The 27,514-nt window shown below is 40.6% G+C and overlaps 2 protein-coding genes across 2 annotated transcripts; one reads left to right on the forward strand and one right to left on the reverse strand.

Moving 5' to 3' along the window:
• Window positions 1-14,300, forward strand: LOC110053367 (uncharacterized). The gene is made up of 4 exons (XM_020759588.2): window positions 1-139; window positions 3,001-3,094; window positions 3,972-3,999; window positions 4,613-14,300. Exons 2-4 carry the CDS (start codon window positions 3,005-3,007, stop codon window positions 14,095-14,097), a joined length of 9,603 nt encoding a protein of 3,200 aa, XP_020615247.2. The 5' UTR covers window positions 1-139; window positions 3,001-3,004; the 3' UTR covers window positions 14,098-14,300.
• Window positions 14,301-15,616: 1,316 nt separating this feature from the next.
• LOC110053354 (uncharacterized) lies at window positions 15,617-26,167 on the reverse strand. Its single transcript, XM_020759578.2, has 11 exons — window positions 25,954-26,167; window positions 25,215-25,299; window positions 24,893-24,941; window positions 24,494-24,592; window positions 23,444-23,512; window positions 22,806-22,916; window positions 22,123-22,290; window positions 20,846-20,974; window positions 18,511-18,630; window positions 17,730-17,897; window positions 15,617-16,113 (listed from the first exon to the last, which is right to left on the reverse strand). Exons 2-11 carry the CDS (start codon window positions 25,293-25,295, stop codon window positions 16,010-16,012), a joined length of 1,098 nt encoding a protein of 365 aa, XP_020615237.2. The 5' UTR covers window positions 25,296-25,299; window positions 25,954-26,167; the 3' UTR covers window positions 15,617-16,009.
• Between the last annotated feature and the right edge of the window lie 1,347 nt (window positions 26,168-27,514).

A 27,514-nucleotide genomic window follows, 5' to 3' on the forward strand; every position in this document is an offset into this window, starting at 1 on the left:
GATTGCAATATAGATTTTTTTTTGGCATTTTGAATACGGCATTGAAAGCTAAAAATTTTGAAAGCCAAGGTATAACCTCCCAGTTGGCACGAATACAGAAGAGCTTGATAGAGCACACGACTCGGCTTCATTGTCGAAGGTAGGCTAGCTTTTTTATATTTGGTCGATGAAAACTACTCAAAGTAATAATAACTGCAAATTGGTAATCGTGATAAACCTTGAAGAAAGATATGTCGAGGAAAGTATGGAAAGATAACAGCCCCTCTATAATTTCGGAATCAAACACAATACCAAATGGTAGCTTATTAACGTCTATACTTGTTATACGTGTGGGATGTCGCGGCAACTTAAGCAAAAGAAACTTATCACGTTTTTATTACCACTGTGTTACTTTAACTTTACCTATACTCGACTTTACGTTCCCTAAAGTATTTCACGTCCTTGTGGACGATAAACCTAAGCAAAGGATGAGACGATGGTTTTTTGACAATATTTTTTTGGCGAGACTTTTACAAGAAAAGCTTTAAAAAATTCTTTTCACGAGACTTTTCGCTGAGGATGATTACCTATTTCCAAGAAGAGGATCTGGCTAAGAGAATAAGAACGAAAGGTACCAAAATTAGTTCCCGTTGATTTAACGGCATTTCTCAGGCCTAAACAGTACGTTTGAAAAACATAATGGAATTTGCAGTTTTGAGAATTTTCTGGAATATTTCCTCTGGCATCAAACAATTTAGAATGGGACAGTTTGTATTTGGGTAGAAGTTCAGACATGTTTAGGTTTGGATAAACTATCGAGCCAAGTGGCTGGCATAAAGAAATAAATTGGAAGTCTTGATGTTTCGCAAATTGGAAAAAGGTCTTGTATGTAGAATACCAAATTGAAAAAAAACTTAGATATATGATTGTATTTATGGACACAGCGTTTCAAGGCTATCGAGTTACAGAAATTTCTTTGGCAATGTTTTTGCAAATCTAGAGAGCCGATATATATGTGTGTGTGAATATAAATCAGTTTAACAGAGAAGTTGGATATTGCAACAATCATAACTTAGTAGTTATTTTTAACCTTTTAATGTTAAATATTTTAAAATATTTTTAAGCGTAAGGAGTCAAAACAATCAACTGATATGTTTTTACAACTTTGTTGTACACTGATCTACCAATCCTTGTGCGCTAGGTGGGAATTATTCTTTCGGTACAGAGGCTTTACACTTCTAACATGTAAATATTTCCCACTGTCATTTCTTCTTTGCTTATTTATTTTATGATGATTTAATAATGATTTAAGACATTCAGGGCTTATTTTTACCTTGGAAATAGCAAAGCTTTTTTCCAAGTTGCAGGAATTGTGGGTGAATTTCGCTCCTTTGCTCCTTCCTTCCTTTCTTGTTATCCATTTCGAATATTTGCTGACCATTGCCCATGGTTAAGATGGCGTCGTCTGCCAAGCTTTGAAAGATCTGAAACTTTTCCACGACCAGTGGCCTCTGCGTTTCTTGAAAGGAATACTCAAACCTTCTAACTCAACTGTAAATCAACTGAAGCAGACACTGCCCTTACCTGGTAGCACACAGTACACGCCCAAATCTCTCTAACACCAGGGTTGTTTACCATTACCCAAAAATTCCGGAAATCGGTCAGCGCGTAAATGGTAAGACAATTTTGGCTCGATCGACTGGAAATTTTCGAAATAAATGGAACGTCTTGAAGCGTAGTCAAAAATTTCCAGCCGAAATATCCAAGTGGTAATGTCTTTAACATTTGCAAATATCTTGGAATTATGATCAGGTCGAACTTATCCTTGTCTATTTCGGTAAATTGGGGGTTTTGAGGAAATGGTAAATGGCCAATCCGAACCGAACTTACTATCAGACAATTTTGCTTTCCATTTGCACAAACTGTTGACGAACCAGTTTCTCCATGTTAATGGTAAACAATGCAGGAGTCACGTCCTCCATGCGTAGTTCAATGGCAAAGTTCAGGCAGCTGCACAAAATTAAAAATATTCTCCCACTCTGGAAGAGAATGCTGGCAATCTGTAATATCCCTCTTTCTATAAAAAGAGCCCAGCTCAGCTATTATTAGGCATACCATCTCATGACTTTCTTCAGTTCTAGATTTTAAAAAGGCTAATTATAATGAAGAATTTCTAACAAAAACTACAAGGTAGATAATTCAACATGCCAAGAACTGGGAGAAATTCTACTATGATTAATACACTCTTATCCTACCTCCTCTGAAATCTGTATCCCATATTGCAATCTGCTGCACCCAGGAGTCGGTGAGTCGCGAAAGTCAGGTGGTCAGTATTACTTTGACTTTGATTGGTCCCTTGCTGCGACTGTTCCTTAAATCAACTCTCTCTATCAACCTTACGTACGATGAGCAATTACCTGCAATTGGAAGAACGTACGTGAAGCCGGCAAACTAACAAAGTAACTATTTACAGTTTTGGTTGACATTTTACCTAATACATCCCATAGAAGGAGAGAGATATTCTGATCTTATTCTGAGAAATAGGAAGATGAGGGATTTGCGTTACATCTAAGACCCAGTGGTCTGGTCAATTTAACGCTATCTGTTTGTTTACTTATTTCAGTATTTAATGGTAATAAGGTATTCCCCTGAAAGGCGCATTGATGTAAGAAGGAGTAGTCTTGTAATGTGTAGTGGATCGAATTGTCTTTGGATACCTTTAATTACACCATGCCATAGGAAATACAGCCAATCAGAATACAGGAAAGTCGTTATATACTATGGACGGTATTAAACCCATTCTTCCCATCGTGCGCTTACGCTTTATCAAACTATATACCATGGAATATCGAACTTGTTACTTGTATTTTTATAACAAAAGGCTTATGTATATACCAAGAAAATACAAGTGATAAGTGTGAGATTCCGTGGTATAGATCTCGAAAGCGTTGCATACCCTTGAGTGCCAATAAAAATAATAAATGATAAATGAATAAACAAATTACCATATTTCTTTTTAAGGACAATGAAGTTCTTTGTCTTCTTCGCAATACTTTGGGTTTCTGCTGTGTTTTTTTCTCTCAAGGATGCAGAAGGAGCCAATCAGCAAGCTGAGGTAAACATGTTACGTAATCACAAATATCGTCATAGCAATCTCGATTTCTTTTATTTCCTTTAGCGTTATGCCATCACAGATGAAGATGGTAACCATTCAAAAATTTGAGTCAAAAATGTGAGATATAATAGATGATTGATCTATAAAAAACCTTGTCAAGATATACGGGTCTGCGGTTGTTCACAACTGCGTCATTCGGAGAACCATTTTACCCAAATTGATAGAAGTTTCCAAGGAGACGTCACTGGGACGGGAACCAATATCGGGCTGCCTTAGTAGCAAATGAAACATTTGTATTTGAGTCCTTATTCGTTTAGTGTTAGTGTTATCACAGTACTGTTAACAGAAGTTCCAATGTATTCAATATCAATATCAAAGATTAAAAATATTCGCTAAAAGTATTTTGTAAAATAGTTGAATTAGCTGCATTGCTTTATACACGATAACGTGTCATTAAAATTATGGTCCAACTTCGCGCAAATCGAGTGTCATATAAGAATCAGCCAAAGGGGTAAGTTTCTTTATGTTTTACGTCTCGCAGACAAAGAAATAGAGATTATTTCGGTACTTTCTGGGCGCCAAAATATCTAGTGGTGACCGCTTGTTCCCCTCCGCCATTATGTAGTGTTCATATGACCTAGTTTCTCGTGGGGCGGGAAATTCGTGTACGACCGTCACGCTGAATTCTAAGTCGTTGATAAGGTGCTGCTTTGTTTCTGTTGTTGGCGATCCGAAATACTACTACTGTATTGGTCTGCGTGTTTAAGACGGAAGACCTTGAGCTGCTGTGTCAGTGATAGTGATGGCGCTGGGTACATATTTCATAAGCACATGATCATTCGATCGCTTATTTGTAATTATTTGATTTCTATTGCAGAGCTTTCTTCAAACTTTGCAAGACCCTGGTAAGTCTATCATTTATTGTTAGCACGTTCGTTTTTACTTCGAACGCATGAATCAATACCTTAATATGCAACGTACTATCATGAGGTTTTTTTTGTTTTCAATAGAGTGTCAAACGTTTACTCGGACAAAAAAAAACCACACACACACAAAGTGGTTGTGTTATTCCGTCTTTGAATCTTAACAGTTCTCATGAAGCGTTTTAGTAGTAATATCGCTAACCTTAACATCTTTATTCATAGCACTCTGGAGGTCGATCAAGACGTCGTTTTCAATGTTTTGTAAGCCAGAATCAAAATAATTTTACGTATTAACCAAAACTAACAGGCTCAGCGGAGCTAGTTAGGAGAGAGAACGTGGCCAAATGATTAGGGCGCCGGACTTGAACTACAAAGGTCGCGCCCTTGACAATCCGATGGAGTTGCTTCTCGGTAGACCCGAGTTCAACAATTCGCCCCCGATTGTAAGAAGCCCCCAGGTCTCCTTCCAATTGACCTTTTTAACAATCCTAGCACTTTAACTTTGCTGTCTTCCATTAGCGTTTGCGCTATAAACCGTGACCTACAGTAAATAAACGTAATTTATTGTATTTTATTTATTTTGTCGGAAAACAAGGGAACAAAACCAAAACTAGCACAACTGGAAAACATGCCAATAAACACCATCCGCCAGGCCACAGTAACATAACTGATAAAAGTAAACAACCTGAAACCAATCAAGGTAATAAAAGTCAAGAAATGACCTTTGGCAACACCGCTGGAAGCGTTGGTCAACAAGGAGCCAACACGGGGAATGTTGCTGTTGGCAATCAACTCAATAAAGGCCAAGGGAACATCTTCGGTTACGGTGTGAACAATCTTGGCAGTCTTGGAACTCTTGGTACTTTCGGCAAACTAGGAACCACCTCTTGGAATATTAATGGTGCCAGTCATGGCATTACAGGATCTGGGTTCCACTTTGGTAATACCGTTAGTAATGTTGGTCAGCAAGGAGCAATTACAGGAAATCAAGTCAACAAAGGTCAAGAAATGACTTTTGGCAAGACAGCTGGCAGCGTCGGTCAGCAAGGGGTCAACGCGGGAAATGTTGCTATTGGAAATCAAGTCAATAAAGGCCTATGGAACATCTTTGGTCCCACTCTGGGCAATCTTGGCAAACTAGGAACATTCTCATGGAAATTTAATGGTGCCATTCCTGGAACTAAAGGAAATGGGTTCAATTTTGGCAATACCGTTAGCAGCGTCGGCCAACAAGGAACCCAAACAGGCCAAGAAATGAAGTTTGGCAACACTGGCGGAAGTGTCGGCCAGCAAGGAGCTAACAAAGGGAACGTTGCTATTGGTAACCAACCCAATAAAGGCCACGGGAACATCTTTGGGTACACTGTGGGCAGTCTTGGCAGTCCCGAAAGCCTTGGAAAGCTAGGAGCCATTTCATGGAATATTAATGGTGCCACTAATACCATCAACGGACATGGATTAACATTTGGCAATACACTCAGCAGTATGGGCCAGCAAGGAACATATACGGGTAATGTCGCTGTTGGCAATCAAGTTAGCAAAGGCCAAGAAATGACATTTGGTAACACCGCTGGTAACGTTGGCCAACAGGGAGCCAATATGGGAAATGTAGCTGTAGGAACCCAAGTCAATAAAGGACAACAGCATACTGGAAATGTTGCTGTTGGCAATCAACTTAACAAAGGCCAAGAAATGACATTTGGTAACACTGCTGGTAACGTTGGCCAACAGGGAGCCAATACGGGAAATGTAGCTGTAGGAACCCAAGTCAATAAAGGACAACAGCATACTGGAAATGGTGCTGTTGGCAATCAACTTAACAAAGGCCAAGAAATGACATTTGGTAACACTGCTGGTAACGTTGGCCAACAGGGAGCCAATATGGGAAATGTAGCTGTAGGAACCCAAGTCAATAAAGGACAACAGCATACTGGAAATGTTGCTGTTGGCAATCAACTTAACAAAGGCCAAGAAATGACATTTGGTAACACTGCTGGTAACGTTGGCCAACAGGGAGCCAATATGGGAAATGTAGCTGTAGGAACCCAAGTCAATAAAGGACAACAGCATACTGGAAATGTTGCTGTTGGCAATCAACTTAACAAAGGCCAAGAAATGACATTTGGTAACACTGCTGGTAACGTTGGCCAACAGGGAGCCAATATGGGAAATGTAGCTGTAGGAACCCAAGTCAATAAAGGACAACAGCATACTGGAAATGTTGCTGTTGGCAATCAACTTAACAAAGGCCAAGAAATGACATTTGGTAACACTGCTGGTAACGTTGGCCAACAGGGAGCCAATATGGGAAATGTAGCTGTAGGAACCCAAGTCAATAAAGGACAACAGCATACTGGAAATGTTGCTGTTGGCAATCAACTTAACAAAGGCCAAGAAATGACATTTGGTAACACTGCTGGTAACGTTGGCCAACAGGGAACCAATATGGGAAATGTAGCTGTAGGAACCCAAGTCAATAAAGGACAACAGCATACTGGAAATGTTGCTGTTGGCAATCAACTTAACAAAGGCCAAGAAATGACATTTGGTAACACTGCTGGTAACGTTGGCCAACAGGGAGCCAATATGGGAAATGTAGCTGTAGGAACCCAAGTCAATAAAGGACAACAGCATACTGGAAATGTTGCTGTTGGCAATCAACTTAACAAAGGCCAAGAAATGACATTTGGTAACACTGCTGGTAACGTTGGCCAACAGGGAGCCAATATGGGAAATGTAGCTGTAGGAACCCAAGTCAATAAAGGACAACAGCATACTGGAAATGTTGCTGTTGGCAATCAACTTAACAAAGGCCAAGAAATGACATTTGGTAACACTGCTGGTAACGTTGGCCAACAGGGAGCCAATATGGGAAATGTAGCTGTAGGAACCCAAGTCAATAAAGGACAACAGCATACTGGAAATGTTGCTGTTGGCAATCAACTTAACAAAGGCCAAGAAATGACATTTGGTAACACTGCTGGTAACGTTGGCCAACAGGGAGCCAATATGGGAAATGTAGCTGTAGGAACCCAAGTCAATAAAGGACAACAGCATACTGGAAATGGTGCTGTTGGCAATCAACTTAACAAAGGCCAAGAAATGACATTTGGTAACACCGCTGGTAACGTTGGCCAACAGGGAGCCAATATGGGAAATGTAGCTGTAGGAACCCAAGTCAATAAAGGACAACAGCATACTGGAAATGTTGCTGTTGGCAATCAACTTAACAAAGGCCAAGAAATGACATTTGGTAACACTGCTGGTAACGTTGGCCAACAGGGAGCCAATATGGGAAATGTAGCTGTAGGAACCCAAGTCAATAAAGGACAACAGCATACTGGAAATGTTGCTGTTGGCAATCAACTTAACAAAGGCCAAGAAATGACATTTGGTAACACTGCTGGTAACGTTGGCCAACAGGGAGCCAATATGGGAAATGTAGCTGTAGGAACCCAAGTCAATAAAGGACAACAGCATACTGGAAATGTTGCTGTTGGCAATCAACTTAACAAAGGCCAAGAAATGACATTTGGTAACACCGCTGTTAGCGTTGGCCAACAGGGAGCCAATATGGGAAATGTAGCTGTAGGAACCCAAGTCAATAAAGGACAACAGCATACTGGAAATGTTGCTGTTGGCAATCAACTTAACAAAGGCCAAGAAATGACATTTGGTAACACTGCTGGTAACGTTGGCCAACAGGGAGCCAATATGGGAAATGTAGCTGTAGGAACCCAAGTCAATAAAGGACAACAGCATACTGGAAATGTTGCTGTTGGCAATCAACTTAACAAAGGCCAAGAAATGACATTTGGTAACACTGCTGGTAACGTTGGCCAACAGGGAGCCAATATGGGAAATGTAGCTGTAGGAACCCAAGTCAATAAAGGACAACAGCATACTGGAAATGTTGCTGTTGGCAATCAACTTAACAAAGGCCAAGAAATGACATTTGGTAACACTGCTGGTAGCGTTGGCCAACAGGGAGCCAATACGGGAAATGTAGCTGTAGGAACTCAAGTCAATAAAGGACAACAGTATACCCATACTGAAACCACTAGCAATGGCCAACAAGGAATCAACACAGGAAATCTCGCATTTGGTGGCAGCGTTGGCCAGCAAGGAGCAACCACAGGAAATGTTGGTGTTGGCAGTCAACTCAATAAAGCCCTTGGGAACATCTTAGGTTACGCCGTCGACAGCCTTGGCAAAGCAGGAAACGTCTCGTGGATTGTTACTGGCGCCAGTAAGGGCAATAAAGGACACGAGTTTATCTTTGGTAAAAACGTTGGTGGCGTTGGCCAACAAGGAAATCAGGGTAATAAAGGGCAAGAAATAGCCTATGGAAACACAGCTGGAGGCGTTGTTATAGGAAATCTTGCACCTACTAATGAACTCAATAATGGCAAAGAAAGTACCTTAGGTTACACAATTGGCAGTCTTGGCAAACTGGGAACGGTCTCGTGGAATATAACTGGTGCCGGTCATGGCATTAAAGAAAACGAAATCAGCTTTGGTAAAAACGTTACAAGCGCTGCCCAACAAGGACCTACCACAGGGAATGTTGCTGTTGGCAATCAACTTAATAAAGGCCAAGAGAATCTCCTTGCTTACACAGTTAGCAGTCTTTGCAGACTTGGCAAACTAGGAACCATCACATGGAATATTAATGGTGCCAGTCAAGGCATTAAAGGTGCTGGATTCAGCTTTGGCAATAGACTTAGCAGCGTCGCCCAACAAGGATACAACGCTGGGAATGTTGCTGTTGGGAATAAAATCCAAGGGAACATCTTTAGTTACACTTTGGGCAGTCTTTGCGATCTTGGCAACCAAGGAATAATATCATGGAACATTAATGGAGGCAGTCATGCCATAAAAGGACATGGTTTCAACTTTGGTAATAAAGTAAACATCGCCGGCCAAAAAGGTGCAGTCAAAGGGAACGTTGCTATCAGTAATCAAGTCAACAAAGGCCAAGAAATGACTTTTGGCAACACGGCCGGTAGTATAGGCCAGCAGGGGGTCAACGCAGGTAATGTTGCTATTGGCAATCAACTCAATAAAGGCCAAGGAAACATCTTTGGCAACGCTCTGAGCAATTTTGGCAAGTTAGGAACCATCTCATGGAATATTAAAGGCGCCGGTCATGGCATTAAAGGACATGGTTTCAACTTCGGTAATAAAGTAAACACGGTCGGCCAGCCAGGTGCCATCAAAGGGAATGTAGCTGTCAGTAATCAAGTCAACAAAAGCCAAGAAATGACCTTTGGCACAACAGCTGGCAACATTGGCCAGCAAGGAATCAACGCTGGAAATGTTGCGGTTGGTAATCAACTCAATAAAGGTCAAAACCTGGGGAATCTTGGCAAACTAGGAAGCATCTCATGGAATATTAAAGGCGCTAGTCATGGCATTAAAGGACATGGTTTCAACCTCGGTAATAAAGTCAACATGGTCGGCCAACAAAATGCCATCAAAGGGAATGTTGCTGTCGGTAATGAGGTCAACAAAGGCCAAGAAATGACATTTGGTAAAACTACTGGTAGCGTTGGTCAGCAGGGAATCAACGCTGGAAATGTTGCTGTTGGCAACCAACTTAATAAAGGCCAAGGGAACATTTCTGGTCAAATTCTGGGCGGTCTTGGCAAACTAGGTACCATCTCATGGAATATCAATGGCGCCAGTCATGGCATTAAAGGACATGGCGTCAACTTTGGTAACAAGGTAAGCGTCGTCGGCCAACATGGTGCAGCCAAAGGGATTATTGCTGTCGGCAATCAAGTCAACAAAGGCCAAAAAATGACTTTTGGCAAGACAGCTGGCAGCGTTGGCCAACAAGGGATCAACGCAGGTAATGTTGCTGTTGGCACTCAATTCAATAAAGGCAATACGAACATCTTTGGCAACACTCTGGGCAATTTTGGCAAACTAGGTACCATCTCATGGAATATCAATGGCGCCAGTCATGGCATTAAAGGACATGGCGTCAGTCATGGCATTAAAGGACATGGCGTCAACTTTGGTAACAAGGTAAGCGTCGTCGGCCAACATGGTGCAGCCAAAGGGATTATTGCTGTCGGCAATCAAGTCAACAAAGGCCAAAAAATGACTTTTGGCGAGACAGCTGGCAGCGTTGGCCAACAAGGGATCAACGCAGGTAATGTTGCTGTTGGCACTCAATTCAATAAAGGCAATACGAACATCTTTGGCAACACTCTGGGCAATTTCGGCAAACTAGGAAGCATCTCATGGAATATTAAAGGCGCTAGTCTTGGCATTAAGGGACATGGTTTCAACTTTGGTAATAAAGTGAACATGGTCGGCCAGCCAGGTGCCATCAAAGGGAATATAGCTGTCAGTAATCAAGTCAACAAAAGCCAAGAAATGACCTTTGGCACAACAGCTGGCAACATTGGCCAGCAAGGAATCAACGCTGGAAATGTTGCGGTTGGTAATCAACTCAACAAAGGTCAAAACTTGGGGAATTTTGGCAAACTAGGAAGCATCTCATGGAATATTAAAGGCGCTAGTCATGGCATTAAAGGACATGGTTTCAACCTCGGTAATAAAGTCAACATGGTCGGCCAACAAAATGCCATCAAAGGGAATGTTGCTGTCGGTAATGAGGTCAACAAAGGCCAAGAAATGACATTTGGTAAAACTACTGGTAGCGTTGGTCAGCAGGGAATCAACGCTGGAAATGTTGCTGTTGGCAACCAACTTAATAAAGGCCAAGGGAACATTTCTGGTCAAATTCTGGGCGGTCTTGGCAAACTAGGTACCATCTCATGGAATATCAATGGCGCCAGTCATGGCATTAAAGGACATGGCGTCAACTTTGGTAACAAGGTAAGCGTCGTCGGCCAACATGGTGCAGCCAAAGGGATTATTGCTGTCAACAATCAAGTCAACAAAGGCCAAAAAATGACTTTTGGCAAGACAGCTGGCAGCGTTGGCCAACAAGGGATCAACGCAGGTAATGTTGCTGTTGGCACTCAGTTCAATAAAGGCAATACGAACATCTTTGGCAACACTCTGGGCAATTTCGGCAAACTAGGAAGCATCTCATGGAATATTAAAGGCGCTAGTCTTGGCATTAAGGGACATGGTTTCAACTTTGGTAATAAAGTGAACATGGTCGGCCAGCCAGGTGCCATCAAAGGGAATATAGCTGTCAGTAATCAAGTCAACAAAAGCCAAGAAATGACCTTTGGCACGACAGTTGGTAGCGTTGGCCAGCAGGGGATCAACGGTGGAAATGTTGCTGTTGGAAATCAGCTCAATAAAGGCCAAGGAAACATTTTTGGTAACACTCTGGGCGGTCCTAGCAAACTAGGAACCATGTCGTGGAAAATAAATGGTGCCAGCCATGGCATTAAAGGACATGGCTTAAACTTCGGCAATAAAGTAAGCACCGTCGGGCAACAGGGAGCCCTTAAAGGGAATGTTGCGTTGGGCAATCAAGGCAGCAAAGGTACAGTTATGACTTTTGGTAACATTGCTGGTAACGTTGTTCAACAGGGGACCAACACCGGAAATGTTGCTGTTGGCGCTCAACTCAATAAAGGTCAAGGGAACATCTTTGGTCACACTCTGGGCAGTATTGGTAAACTAGGAACCATTTCATGGAAAATAAAAGGTCCCAGTCATGGAATTGAAGGACTTGGTATCAACTTTGGTAGTAAAGTCAGCATTGCGAGCCAACAAGGTGCAAACAAAGGAAATGTTGCCGTCGGCAATCAAGGCAATAAAGGTACAGTAATGCACTTTGGCAAAACTGCTGGTATCGTTGGGTGGAAGGGGACAAACGTAGGAAATGTTGCTGTTGGCAATCAATTCAATAAAGGCCAAGGGAACATCTTTGGTCACACTCTGGGCAGTATTGGTAAACTAGGAACCATTTCATGGAAAATAAAAGGTCCCAGTCATGGAATTAAAGGACTTGGTATCAACTTTGGTAGTAAAGTCAGCATTGCGAGCCAACAAGGTGCAAACAAAGGAAATGTTGCCGTCGGCAATCAAGGCAATAAAGGTACAGTAATGCACTTTGGCAAAACTGCTGGTATCGTTGGGTGGAAGGGGACAAACGTAGGAAATGTTGCTGTTGGCAATCAATTTAATAAAGGCCAAGGGAACATCTTTGGTCACACTCTGGGCAGTACTGGTAAACTAGGAACCATTTCATGGAAAATAAAAGGTCCCAGTCATGGAATTAAAGGACTTGGTATCAACTTTGGTAATAAAGTAAGCATTACTGGCCAACAAGGAGGCAACAAAGGAAATGTTGCTGTCGGTATTCAAGGCAACAAAGGTACAGTAATGCACTTTGGCAAAACTGCTGGTATCGTTGGGTGGAAAGGGACAAACGTAGGAAATGTTGCTGTTGGCAATCAATTCAATAAAGGCCAAGGGAACATCTTTGGTCACACACTAGGCAGTATTGGTAAACTAGGAACCATTTCATGGAAAATAAAAGGTCCCAGTCATGGAATTGAAGGACTTGGTGTCAACTTTGGTAGTAAAGTAAGCATTGCGGGCCAACAAGGAGGCAACAAAGGAAATGTTGCCGTCGGTATTCAAGGCAACAAAGGTACAGTAATGCACTTTGGCAAAACTGCTGGTATCGTTGGGTGGAAGGGGACAAACGTAGGAAATGTTGCTGTTGGCAATCAATTCAATAAAGGCCAAGGGAACATTTTCGGTCACACTCTGGGCAGTATTGGTAAGCTTGGAACCATTTCATGGAAAATGAAAGGTCCCAGTCATGGAATTAAAGGACTTGGTGTCAACTTTGGTAATAAAGTAAACATTGCGGGCCAACAAGGAGGCAACAAAGGAAATGTTGCTGTCGGTATTCAAGGCAACAAAGGTACAGTAATGCACTTTGGCAAAACTGCTGGTATCGTTGGGTGGAAAGGGACCAACGTAGGAAATGTTGCTGTTGGCAATCAATTCAATAAAGGCCAAGGGAACATTTTCGGTCACACTCTGGGCAGTATTGGTAAGTTTGGAGCTATTTCATGGAACGTTAATGGCGCCATTCATGGCATTAAAGGACATGGTGTCAACTTCGGTAATAAAGTAAGTATCGTTGGCCAACATGGTGTCAACAAAGCGAATGTTGCTGGTGGCAATCAGCACAATGGTGGCCAGGGAGACATCTTCGGTTACACTTTGGGCAGCCTTTGCATTCTTGGCAAACTAGGAACCATTTCATGGAATATAAGTGGGGCTTCGCATGGCATTAAAGGACTTGGGTCTAACTTTGGCAGCGTTGGCCAGGAGGTCAACAAAGGTCAAGAAATCGCCTTTGGCAATACTGCTGGCTACGGTGGGCAGCAAGGAACCAATGCCGGAAATGTTGCTGTTGGCAATCATCTTAATAAAGGCAACGTTAATATTCTTGATTACACTGTGGGCACGCTTTGTAGTCTTGCGAAACTGGGAAGCATTTCATGGAATATTAATGGTGCCAGTCATGTCATAAAAGGAAACGGGTTCAACTTTGGTAATACCGTTAGTAGCGTCGGCGAACAAGGAGTCAACAGAGGGAACGTTGTTGTTAATCAAGTCAGCAAAGGCCAAGAAATGACCTTTGGCAACACTGCTGGCAGCGTGGGCCAACAAGGGATCAACGCAGGAAATGTTGCTGTTGGGAAACAACTTAATAAAGGTCAAAAGAACATCTTAGGTCAAACTCTGGGCAGTCTTGGCAAACTAGGAAGGATCTCGTGGAATATCAATGGTGCCAGCCATGGTATAAATGGACACGGCGTTAACTTTGGCAGCTTCGGCCAAGAAGAAGTCAACGCAGGGAATGTTGCTATCGGCAATCAAGGCAGTAAAGGACAAACGCTCACCTTTGGCAAAACCGCTGGTAGCGTTGGCCAACAGGGAGCCAACACGGGAAATGTAGCTGTGGGAAATCAAGCCAATAAAGGACAACAGCATGCTTTTAGTTTAACCGCTGGCAAAGTTGGGAAACAAGGAAACATAGCGGGAAATGTTCCGGTCGGTAATCAAGGCAATAACGGCCAAGAAATGATCTTTGGCAACACTGCCGGCAGCGTTGGGTAGCAAGGAACCAACGCAGGAAATGTTGCTGTTGGGACTCAGCACAACGGCTGATAATGATCGTTTCGTCAGTCATTCCCCAGCGCTGATTGCAGATTTTAGTCAAAGATCAGGCATTTCTTTACTTTTGAAATATTGTTATGTCAAAATATAAAAGGAGCGATATTTGTAAACGTAAAAAACAATAAAGAGCTTTAAAATGCCTATTTTTGTTTCGGTGATGAGATTATGCCATTTCAAATTTGCCTTTTCTCAATTTTCTCAATGTGCCAATACGGGTATTCGTGCGAAACCATTCGTATGAAAAGATGTTCCAACTGCACTTTTAGATTTTCATACAAATCAAACTCACTTCAGTCATATGAAATGTTTTGCACGAGACATCATTTTTAAAACGAGGAAAACGGCAGCTCAAAAGTGACCTACTTTTAACCCCATGAATGCTATATATATTAATATGGCTCTCCAAACATTGTGTGGCCGTAAAGGGTAATGTTAAGTTGCAATGATTTCCTTTTAACGAGTCAGTTAGAATTTTGAACGTTGACGTAATCTCAGTGGAATGTAAACCTTCTTTTGCTTTGAGAGGTATACCATGGTTTCTAGGTGTGGTCATTTAATTAACAAGATGGCAAATGCCCGGGGGGGGATCCAATGTAAAAAGGACGGGGGAGCTCATCGTACCTTTTAGGGGTCAAAAAAGGGTTTTGGTACCTCTTAGGGTTGAAAAAAAATTCAAGCCACGCCCACAAAACAGGATCTTGGCACCTCTTAGGGGTCCTTTCAAAATTTCCGACGAGCACCCCCGTCCTTTTCCTATTGAAGCTCCCTCGGGGAGGGGGGGGGAGGGGGCAAATGTTCTGTTCTGTTAAGCTATTTCGAGTAACGGCTACTTGAGGAATACATCGTTCAGCATTCAACTTGTAACTTAAGTATATAGAAACGACTGCGTATTGGCTATAGATTTTTCCTTTAATTTTGTTTAGTCGTGAACTGACTTTATGATCTTAAACGCGCAAATGACCTGAGAAAAGCCGTAATTGAGTACTTGTAATTTCACTGTAATGCTTATGATATAGATAACGTAATGCTTGATATCATGTTTGACCCTTAAACTGTACTTAAATATGTTGGTGTATGATTAAAACATCATTCTTCTGATCTTCCTCAGAAATCTTCGGAAAGTACGTTTTGTGCCCTTTCAAATGAGATATGGTAGACTGCTCGGCTATTAATGCTTGGTGAAATATTAAGTAAAGAGCACGGTGTGCTAAATTTGTCGTTTATCTCACCCAGAGTAGAATAAGTTTTGCGCTCTTCCTCTAAAGCTTCCGGGGCCTCATAGCGCGTTTGCCCTTGAACTCTGCTTGACTCAGCACGGACAATCTTTACAACTTTCGAAAGATTTGATAGAAATTAAACCACCTTTTGGGGACAAAATTATCCATAAAGAGTTTCCTGCCCTCCCCCCCCCCCCCCTCCCCTTCCACCCCATTACATACAAAAAACAAAGCAAAAGCCATTCCATATGTAAGTAAGTAATTTATTATACGTCAATAACACGGGTAGTGCTTGCGCAATCTACCAAGGCAGAGACTCATGTTAAAAGTGCTTGACGGTAATAATAAAATGCTTCTAAAAGCTTATAAAATCTGAGAAATTAAGAGTAAGATCAAGACTAAATGCTTAACAAAATTGCAATAGTTCAGCTAAATAAGGCAAAAATACTGATCATGCAAAAAGTTTGCAACCAAAGCATTGCTTTTCTCACTTAGAATTACCATCTTTACGCCCAGTTCATGTGTGAACAATCAGCATCAACCAGTTCTAAAAGCGTACAAATACTGCATTACAAATTAAAGTTAACTTAGTAAAACATCTGTTTAGTGTTAAAAAGCGGAACGTGTATTCAAGCTTATTCCTGTTCCTTAATGTTTCCCGTATTGGTTCCTTTTTGGTCAATCGTTTCACTACTCTTTCCTGTAAAGATTAACTGGCTGGGTGCATCTCGTGGTTTTACTAGAGAAATAAGTACGTCAAATTAGAAGAATTAAACCTCAGGTTTTCGGTGAGCATAAAAAGATTTCATTAGTAACACGTTTCCAGGAAAGATCCAATTCCCAGGTACCTTCCATTAACTATCTACCATCGTCAGTGGCTGTTCATAATTAACAATTATTCCACGAGCGCGCGTTGGATATGAATGATGAGATGGTAGATAGCCAACGAAGCTAAACAGGGCGCGTACTGCCAAGTTGGATAAAATCATCCCATATTCAACAAGCGCGAGTTGGATAATTGTTTTATTAAAAATGCCCCCAAAATACAGAAAATTAAAATAAAATAAAAATAAAAACGCTCCCAAAAATTACGCGTAAGCTTACCATATTTGCAGAGCTAGTATAATGGCTCATATACCATGAAGGTTAAGTCAATGAAAACTCTTGAATTGCATTATCCAATGATGCAGTTTTCAATATCAGAAGATATTTTGCCCAGTAAAGGGGGGCTGGGGGTATTCCATGTTGTCCAAAAAGTTGTTGAAGACATCGAAAGACAAGCTTGTGGCTTCCCAAAAAGGCCTTAGGAAACATTTTTAGGAGTACGACGCGTATTCGAGGATGACGCTTAATAGAAAAGTGTTTTCGTGTGACCTAACGGGAACAAATAGAATGGATAGGGATAGACTTCTTCTAGGAAATTGATACGGATCTGTTAGAGTATGCTTCCGCTTTTCGTAAACATCCAATCGGCGAACGACAGCTTGCTTGGTGTTTTGATACGTACTTTCTTGAAAGCTAGTCGATTTTACCATCTCGCGATATAGGTACTTGTGTGCAGTTGGACGCTGAACACGAAACCTGCGACTTATTTCTCCAGCTGGAAGCATGGCCACCATCGCCAATACCTCATTTCTCAAGTCTTTAAATTCAGAAGAGCGCTAGGCTTGAAGTTGCACCCGTATTTGTAAATCGAAACTTCACAACAACAACTTCGACTACTTTCCAACTTCGGCGCGAAAGTTTGCTTAACGGCTGTAAAACTTCAGATGTTGGGCTACCAAATTTGTTCTGTTTGCATCCAGTAACAATAATTTTTCCGTCCCGTGTCCACGCTTAGATGAAAACGACGATAATTTAGGCTTCACTGCGAGACACTCGTTGAATCAATCGATATCCACGCTGTAACCCCCTTACAGAAACTAACCATTACAATACTACCTTACAATAGCTTAGGATTACAGGGCGTTTCTTCCCAGAAAATTTTTATGCATACATGAAGAACATAGTTGAATACAAGCAATGCCAGGTTTTCAAGCCATATGTTCGTTTCGTTAATCGTTTTTCTCTTGAGTTTTCAAATATGTTTCCAAATATTTTATATGTTACTGTAGTTTCTATGCCATGATGTTAAATATTGTGCACAACGTTTCCGTGGTATACCATAGAATATGTAAGGTATCCCACTTGTCACTTGTATTTTGTTGATATACCCACGAGCCTGAAGGCTCGTGGGTACGTATACCGAGAAAACAAAAGCGACTCGCAAGGGATATTCCATGGTAAATCAGTCAAAAGCGTTGCATAAGTAGCATTTTCACATGCAATCGAAAGAAAAAAAAATCATTACCGTACCTTCTTTACCGTTGTATAGAATTATCCCCTCGTTCTTTCCTTCTTGAGGAATGTTTCCAACATATGGTTTACCCGGCAATTTGATGGTCCCCGTGTTCAAGCCTTGCTGGATAATGGTGCCATTGTTTGGCTTAAAATCGTAATCCTTTGGGTCGTTAAGAGGGCTTGCTGGAAAATGGGAAGATAAGAATCGAATTAGGAGATTGGTAATCAAAGCACTAAAGCAAACACTTGATGCTACAACAACGGTATCAAACCATTGACCAATGATTAGCAAATAAGCTTTGTAGGGAGCCCATTACCCGGAGCCTTAATCTCGCATACTAGCCCTGTGAGTCAACCCTTTCCCGTATTTTTCTATTTTTAGAGACAGCTCTTATGGGAGTTTTCACACGACCCCTTTTCAATACCCAATGATGCCCCAGCTATGACCTTTCTTTGTTTCAACAAAGACTGAGACCTCACTTTTGCCCTCTATTTTGCATTTTCTATCTGCAGAAACAGGATATTTCGTGGGAAACCAAGAGACCTTTGCGCTCATCACCTTTTTAAGAAAAGAATGATACGGGAAAGGCTTGACTCCAGGTGATGTGGTCCTGGCTTTGTACGTATCTTTTTGACACAGAAGTCCACCAGATAAAAACAATAACGCCCCCTTATTAGCCTGCAGTGGTTACAACTTCAACTGATTTCCATGAAGCCCATTTGTTTGTTCCGAGCCGCCATCAATTTTCGAAAATATAAGGTGGCTCTGAACCCTCTTCGCTATTCCAGCTGTTACCTTTAGGGTGGAAGTCTCTGGTTATGGTTTCGGCAACTTCTCCGGCGTTTGAACCTTTCTGTTCGATGGAGCCATTGTTAGCCGCGAAGTAGAATTTGTCGGCATTACTCTGACGTTTGGCTGGTAAACGAATATAAATCACGGTAGTTAGTAACATATTTCAATTTTCAAGCACCATTCTTAAGGTGATGTTTTAACGCTGGTTCTTAGTCCTTGTTACACGAGACAACTTTTGACGCAACTTTGTTGCGGCAACGGTCGGTAATGGCATGATACACGAGACGATTTTCCACGCAACATGGAAAATTCGGGCAACAATGCTCAAGGTTTTGAATCGCTTTCACAAACCTGCAACGTGCTGAATTTATCTTAGCAAATAAGGTAATTGTAAGTAGCAAAGTTATTGTAAATAGTTTTGCGTTTTTGTCATGAGCCCCTGGCTCGGGAGATTTGGCAACCACTCCCCACGTTTACCACTCAAAATAAATTTACCTTACCCTACCTTACCTTACCTTTCCGCAATGAAATGTTGCGTTAAAAGTCGCCCTGTGCGCCATCGATTTTAAACGCAACATTGTTGCGTTAAAAATAGTCGGCGGTAAAAATCGACAACATCAACATCGGTGTAACATCACCTCTAAACTCATGTTTTAGTACATCATCAGCAACCATAACCGTGGCAATGGTTGGATATATGATCTTAATTAGCCCAAATTTTTTTTTGCGATTTTATTTCCCCGTTTTCAATTTAGTTTCGATTGAGAAAATACGTCAAACACTCGTTAGTGCTACGAGACATGTTGTCAGCTCTCTTATCGATATTTGGAAATATGGTCAAGCATGGTCTTCTTTTTCGCTTCTAGATTTTTTAGCAAAATGGCCAAGTTGATTTGACTTTTCAGAAAACTCAGTACGTGCATGATAAATTGACCTCATATCATATACATTATTATATTATATATTATTATATTGTTACAAATGTTAGCTGAACTAAGGGAGTTCAATTGAAAATGCATAGGCACATAAATGGACCTACACCGTAGGAACTTCGGATTAACAAAACTGCCAGACTAATCGATTTACCATTCTAAACAAACCTAATGAATACATTTTAACAAAAACCTTGTGCACATTTCTGCGTTTATGACAATATACTTTGTTTCAGCTTTGGCAGTTTGTTGCCTCATTTCAATCTGGTGATACTCTTGAGAATTCTCGCCTTTGAATATGACAATGTTCGCGTGTATACGAAGGAATCATTTTAAGATGGATAACTGGAACAATTCTGTCGAGAGTATCACGTGGTCTGCACTGGAAAAACAAGTTGACTAAGCTAAAAAGGTCTATTTTACTAAGTAAAGTGTTTTATTTCAGGCTCACTAGTGAACTTACTGTGATGAGTAACGACCTCCCCCGATCGAAAGTCCAAAAATAGAGATCTCTCTGGTAGCAGCGATAATAAAGCTCGATAGATTCACACGTATCAAGGTTTTTTTTTGTTGTTGCTTTTTTGTTTTGTTTTTTTGTTTTTGCTTCTTTTTTGCTTGGATTTCCGGAGTGGGAGGCACTTTCGCTTCTCTGGATATGTGTTCATGTTATATGTGGTCCATACGCATCCATGCCACTGTGTAACGGTACAAGTTGAGGTCCTTCCTCACATTTGCATCGCGCATCCTTACTGCGCATAATTTATGGCGTCATTAGAGCGCGCTCGTGTACGCGCCTATTGAAAACATGACGGATTTGCCTTGATATTGAGCTCTGTCAATGGAAAAATGGCTCTAGCTCACCAACGAGCACGGGGACCCCAATTTTTTTTCCAGTCATTGTAATCAACTAATCATAAGCTTTGCGTAAGAAAAGACTGATCTAATTTCTATTGCTGAAAATTGAATAAATAAGAAAAATAGCAGATACACTGTGGTCTTTTCTATTTTGCAGTCGGTAACCACGTCTAGAAATATGGTTCAAATTTTTAATCAAGGATTTAGCTTTCTGTCTGAATCAAACTTAAAATGTTTATTTGTGTCCGACACAATGTATTGACTGTAGTTTAATGCGTGTTCTTATGAGTCTGGGCTCACAAAGATTTTACAATTACTGGGAATGCGTTCCTATAATAAGCATTAAATAATGCCAAAATGGGGCATTTTCAATGCCTCACTGCTCCTTAATGAGCATGGGCCCTTTTTTATTTCAAAACTGAAGTTATTACATGACAAATGTTCAGTGAACAAAGTTTGAACAAAAATCTATTGTCACGTTAATTTCAGAGGAATTACCTTAAGTACCTTTGAATGATTAGTTTTACAACAAACAGGGTGAAATTTCTCACCGTATCCGCCTCTGCCACTTTCGTCTCTGACATTCAACTCAATTTTGCCAGAGCTTATGCCTTGCTGGGCAATAGTGCCATTGTTGTCTTTAAAGGTGAACTTGTCCTTCAAGCCATAGGTACGTTTTCCTGGGAATGGTTACATTAGAATTGAATTAAAACTCACGTTTTTCATGTCTTTTAAAATTATACTCTGTAGTTCAACCTCGTTTCCAGAGGACCATGGGGACGAGGCTGTCAACAGTTCTGTGCTACAGTTCTGTAAAATGTAAGCGAGCCTACCTTAAAATGCCATCAATTGGAAAGTGACTCTGATTAAACATTCATGCAAAACAGAATGAATATCAGTAAGAAATATTTTTATTTTATTTTTGTTTTCCTCTCATTTCCATTGATTCATCGGGTGAAGTGATTTTGCGGGTAAATACTTGCAGCGAAATCTGGTAATGCAATTTTCACATGCATATAAAAATGTCCATTCGTTTGGAAGGGGGAGGGCCGGGAGGGTAGGGGGGGGGTGTTTACGCTGTATAATGCCCGCTCAGCTATTAACGCTAAGTAATAACTGAATTAAGGCTTGTGACGCCTAAGCTTCAATTCTACTCAAGACTGAGATTAAGATGGATTTAAAACCTAAATTTTCATTGGGAACTATATAAGGTAAAGCATGGTGCTGGATTTTTTTACTATTTAGCTGAGTATTGGGCAAAATCGAAACCGTCCGCTGAGAAATGATGCCCGGCTTTCCTGACCGATAGTTGAGATCTAAGATCTGCAAACTACTGAATAGCTGCCAAATAGGCTGAAACTCTAATTCTTTTAGCTAAAAGAAATGGCCGAAGCTGCAACCGATTATTGAAATTCCTCACCGTCATCCAGACGTTCAAGACAACTATAAATATCTTTCACTTCGTCTTTTTCTCAACCAATGGAAATTAAAATATCTAATTAATTTCATACCCGGTCCTTCATCGGTGAGTGGAAGCGCGATGGCCGCATCGTTCGTGCGCTAGCCTCCGGATCGAGCGGTCCGGGTTCGTGCCCCGGCCGTGGACATTGGGTTGTGTCCTTGGGCAAGATACTTTGCTCTTACAGTGTCTCTCTCCACTCAAGGGTATAAATGGGTACCGGCGAACTTAATGCTGGGGGTAACCCTGCAATGGACTAGCATCCCATCCAGGGGGGAGTAGAAATACTCTTATTTGCTTCATGCTAGAGAAACCGGAGATAATCGCCGGCCTGATGGGCCACTTTGCTCTTATGCAGACTTTACCTACCTTTATCGGTGAAGGCAAGTGTCCCTTTATTCAGACCTTGCTGAACAACGGTGCCTTCTTTTGGCTTGCTCATCAAATCGATTTCCCCTGTGTTCTCTCCTTGTTGGCCAATGCTGCCGTTATTAATCCTGAACAGGTAGCTGTCCGAGGGATCGTTCAAACGTTTTGCTAAAAAATGGGGTATACTGATCAAATTAGCCCCTGTAAGGGCGGTTTTCAATCGAGTGTGATAAACCATTAAACGCGAGACCACTCTGCCAATCACTCTGCCAGTGGCCAATCATAAAGGGTACGGGCAATCCAGTGAGCCAATCAAAACTTAAAGTAAACACATGGAGCTTCCGGGAAGCGCCGAAAACGTGGGCGAAAGAGTAATCGATCGGTTTGACTTTACTTCTGATTAGAAAGCAAAAAGTGGCATGCATGGTTGAGCCAATGGCTCAGTGGCAGTGTAAAACGAAAGCAAATCCAAGTTACTTTCGACGCTCAAGTGAAAACCGATTTTAAAGTTTCAAACCATGACGTAGCTCCTTTAAAGTTTTCAAATCAAATTGAATCAAATCAAATCTTTCAAAGTTAGTTCAATGCAAAAATACGATCCACCGATTGCTGTCACTAGCTTTTCTCAGGGTCAGATCTACTACTTCAGGAGCTAATAGAACAAAATTTAAACTGTACATTACCCATCGGAGCGTCGCTTTTGGCTACCGTTAGGCCGACACCTCCCTTGTTGGCTCCTTCTTGAACGACAGTTCCATTATTCCCAGTATTAGACCCAAATCTGAATTCATTGGCTAGAGAATGGGCATAAAGCAGAATGTTTTTTTTTTCCTTTTAAGAATCGTTATTCCAATTATGTGGGTGTTTTCAGACTGGTTACAATTATATTAAGTGGGATATTGTATGCACTTGGTAAAGGCGTCAGTTATTCACACAAGCGACATAACGACATAAGAAGGACTTTATGTCGTTAGGTTTGCTTTGTAGAAGTCTAAACTTAACAAATCAAAGAAGGAAATAATCGATGCGAAGGAAGCAATTCCAACAGCTGTTATTGCAGTTATCAGTGGTTTGACATACAAACGAGGCGAAAGGGCCAATTCTGCTTCGTATTGACCCTTTCGCCTCGTTTGTATGCCTTTTAAACAAAAGAATATTGAACTGCAGGCTCAACTGTAATAATAGCTATATTTGGAAAGGTAGAGAGAATGCCAGTCGTCTCCCTCAGGGGTTTAAATCAAGGATTCTGGTCTCACTTAGGGTGTTGAGGACGAAATACCACTATTTTAAACTGTCAAGGTATCTTTTAGGGTGCACTCGCCTTCGTCTTCCGTGTGTAATGTGTTGCCACCATCATTGTCACCTCGGTGAACAATATGAAGCCGTTTTGCTGAGAAATGAATATATAAGGATTAAATCAAGCCTTACGTTGTTCTGTTATTTAAAAAGATTGATTTCGAATAAGCTATGTAACACACTTTTTAAGGAAAACTCATGGGAATATCTTCACACTGGATAGAATTTTACTAACACAGGTGTTCTTCAAACAGTATACTGAGGTGCCAGGTAGGTACGAAACAGCCCCTTCCCCGATCCCTCCCCTTCCGCCCCCTTCCCCCCTTCCCTTCACTGCCCTTCTGTCGCGGAAGAATCGAAGGGATAATAAAGGATTGCTAAATTCCATGCAATGGACCACTCACTGGTTACACGTTCATGCCACTATGTAAAGAATTCAAGTTAGGCACGTTAAATAGTCAATTTCACAGGAAATCAGATGAAAAAAAATCTTCAATTTCTACCATTTTCGCCTGCGCCCCTTTCATGACGCAAATGAAATGTGACTGTCCCATTATTGTAATCTTGTTGACAGATATCGCGTCAGCTTTGCTAGCAGAAATCCAGTGCGCCATAAAATAATTTCAATGATCATCCAAACCGTATGCAGAAACTGTGTTTTCGAAGTGCTTTTAACACTATTCTACTGTGCTTTGCAACCTTTAAACGTGATTTTGTTATTTAATAGGCACAATTATAAGAATCGTGGACATTTCTCCACATTGCTCACAATCTTGCTCACTTCGATATTCCATAAACGGTATAACTGTAAGCTATGCGTCAAAAGTAACAGCCCCCCCCCCCCCCCCCGCCCTCCACCCACCCTTAGCTCCCGCCGAAGAAGGGATGGTAAAAGGTTGTTTATCCTAGTGTAATGCGGTTTGGGGCCCGCAAACAACACCTTATTACTCGGAAAACGGCGATTCACACTGTCCTGCTGCACTTTCATGCCACTGTCTGAACAGGGCAAGTTAGGCACCCTTAAAGAATGAATTTCACAGCAAATCAAAGGAAAAACAACTTATTAACTTCTTACCATTTTCGCTTGCGCCACTTTCATCACTTAAATGCAATCTGACTGTCCCATTATTGATACCTTGTTGAACGATATGGCCACGATGGTTAAAACGTTTTGCTATTGAAAAAAATAAGGGAATGAGATCTACTGAAGAAGAACGCATCATTAGATCCCTTCAAATCAGCCATGATTTACTCAGCTTTGCTAGCGATAATCCTGTGCACCATAAAATAACCTGATTCGGACAGTATGCCGACTCTATATTTCGAAGTAATTCAATTATTATATCTCTGCAGAAAACTACTTCATATGAATTTGATACCTCACGGCGTCAACTCAATTCGAATGAAATAAAGCTCCAGAATATATATATATATTTTTTTTAACGAAAAAAACTAAAGGATAGTGTTATCTTACCAATAATCCCTCTTTCCAGTTTTACCAAGTTACGATTAGGAAGTGCTCTCTGTGAAATAATAAATTAGTGACACTTTAGTAATAAATACTTTTGTTTAGCAACAACTTATTTTATCGAAATTTAACGCAGTAACCGTCTTTTAATGGTCTTAGGTTAGGTGCAGATTTTCCACATATTTAATAAATTTCCTGCTCGGTTTCTTGCTTTTTTTCCCGAAATCATTGGGAAGTGTTCGAGACTTACTATCAAATAACAATACTGAATTGTCCTCTCCGAGATCAGCCCTTCTACAAACTGACAAATATATGTTTATATATTTACCCCTTGTTTCGTTTTTAAGACAAGAACTGATTCCGACAGGCCCAGAGTTGTTAGGAAGAACAGAACTAAGGTACACCTCATGGTCCTTTAAGATATAAAACAGAGATCAGTAGGCTACATATCACAACTGCAACAAAAACTGTACGTGACTTTAAAACTCACTTTACGATCAGGGCCTCCAGACCCGGAAAAGGATAAATCTTGAATTTATTCCTCAAAAATTTCACATTTTTTTCCTTGTTCCCCAACAATACTGAATTCTATTTTTTTTTTTTATCCTCACATTTTCGTCGAAATTTCCATTCATAGCAGAGATATCACTTGTTCCCTCAAATTAATCGATAAAAATGTTCTTTTTTATCCATCAGTTGCAAAAAATAAAAGATCATGTTCTCTTGTTTCCCCAAACCCCTCTATACTTTCTTGGGCGTTTCCAGTTTAAAAGATTTTCCGCTTCCTGAAGTCTACACTGCAGAAATAAATTAATACTTAGCAAATTAAAGGTTGTTAACAAGCTTTCCTCCTCTTCGTAAATGTCTTAATTGTGCAGGACTAAAACGAAATGATCTAAAAAGTTGCTGTTATGCAGTGCTGTTTCTCAAGTTCCCTGTGCTAAGCATATTTTATGCACACTTATTTCTTTCGCAAAAAGAAAAGCTTTAACGAACTGGCTGCCTCGTATTGGTACACCTAAGGGTGGGCAGATATCACCTACAGATTTGTTACAAACATGACTTACAATACTGGAGTTTTCTCGGCTAATTTCTTGCGTGATGTTTCCCTTCTGAGATGAGCTAAGCTTCCTTACAGGCAAGCCGCATGTGAAGAACTGAACTGGTGGTACCCGTGGGTTCCAGTTGCCCTTTAAATAGGGTCCTTGAGGATATAAAATTGACAGCTGAAAGTTAAAAACAAAAAAAAACAAAACAAAAGAAAAGACAAGACAAGAAAGACAAAAAAAACAGACAAAAAGTTAAGAAAAGTATTGTTAAAGTTTAGGTAATACAAACTCTTTGTCCAGACATGCGGGCACTAGGAACTCGAAGACAGCCCTTAACAACTTGCATTTAGAAAGAAAATTTTTTAATGTTTACCGAGAAATTGTTTTGTAGAAAAAAGAGGAAAAGAAGTTAACTTTGCTGAAGTAAATTATAATTAATTGAAGACCAGGCTTACAGACGTGGAGTGAACTTCAACAACTGTTCTTACATTTTTAAGCTGTTTTGCATGAAAATAGCATAACGTTCACTATTTGAACAAATCAAAGGAGACAATAGTTGTCCAGAAACAGGCTTTTCAGTTGCCTCTTAAACTAAAAAATCCTTTTATCAAGCTTGGTTTCTTCTAAAGCCAAATGGAATCGTTCAAAATTACAAAGTAAATAATAGAAAAAATTGTTCATGTCAGGTTTTCATTGTCTTTGAAGTGGCGTTCACATGGCACATATTGTTCAGCAGTTACAGGAAATGCAACAATAAGTTATCAATATGTCGCTAAAGAAGACATAATGTGATCTTATACACACTGTTCAGAAATTAAGCAAAGCAGTGCCAAATGAAAGGAGAGTCTTATGAAAACGCATGCGTGGCTTCTTTAACAGACGAAATCACACACACAGCTGCCCTTGTGTCATCCGAGAACTTTTAAACGCCGTGCCTAGGAATATTTTAGAATAACGAGAGGGTCTTTCATACACATTCGACAGTTCTTAAATACCATCATAACGATTAAGAAACTGTTAAAACGAGGTAGTTCGATATATCTTTCACTCTTCGAGCCTGTTCAGTCGTCCGTGATATCAAAAACAATTTTCAAAATGGCGGACTACTGAACAGGCTCGAATTACCCCGATAGAATTATTTTTAGATCCAATTACCACGACTAAACAGTTTTTATATCGAATTACGTGATTATATTTAACGATTTTTGTATCGAGTTACGACGATTAAACAGTTTTAATATCGATTAATTACCACAATTAAACAGTATTTTATATCGAATTGCCGCGGTTTAACTATCTAACCGATTTTGAAGTTATTTTAAGCGCGTCGAGTCTGTATAAAAGACGCGATGCCTTGCTCTATTTGTAATCGCATGTTTAGTCATTACAAACTAAAACAACGTAGAGGATATTACACGGGGGTCCAAAGATACGAATTTTATTCTCGAGTCGTAAAAACAATATTTTACGAAGGAGCACAGAGTGGCATATTTTCCAGTAAAACACTCGTGTCTGTAGTATGTTACAAAGTACAGCAGTTAAATTGTTATCTAGCTAGGTGCTTTGTCATTTAAATTAA

This window comes from Orbicella faveolata, unplaced genomic scaffold (assembly GCF_042242905.1).
Source record: "Orbicella faveolata isolate gen_17 unplaced genomic scaffold, um_ofav_v1 contig_27, whole genome shotgun sequence".
Lineage (NCBI taxonomy): Eukaryota > Metazoa > Cnidaria > Anthozoa > Scleractinia > Merulinidae > Orbicella > Orbicella faveolata.

Excerpts from the sequence above, each read along its gene's own strand:
- LOC110053354 (XM_020759578.2), bottom strand. The coding sequence starts at position 25,295 with ATGAGGTGTACCTTAGTTCTGTTCTTCCTAACAACTCTGGGCCTGTCG. Across the intron at positions 20,975-22,122 it reads ACTTGCCTTCACCGATAAAG|GAAAACGTACCTATGGCTTG; the intron begins GTAGGTAAAGTC and ends AACCATTCCCAG. Across the intron at positions 16,114-17,729 it reads TCTATACAACGGTAAAGAAG|TAAAACCACGAGATGCACCC; the intron begins GTACGGTAATGA and ends TTATTTCTCTAG.
- LOC110053367 (XM_020759588.2), top strand. The coding sequence starts at position 3,005 with ATGAAGTTCTTTGTCTTCTTCGCAATACTTTGGGTTTCTGCTGTGTTT. Across the intron at positions 3,095-3,971 it reads GAGCCAATCAGCAAGCTGAG|AGCTTTCTTCAAACTTTGCA; the intron begins GTAAACATGTTA and ends TTTCTATTGCAG. Across the intron at positions 4,000-4,612 it reads TCAAACTTTGCAAGACCCTG|GGAACAAAACCAAAACTAGC; the intron begins GTAAGTCTATCA and ends TCGGAAAACAAG.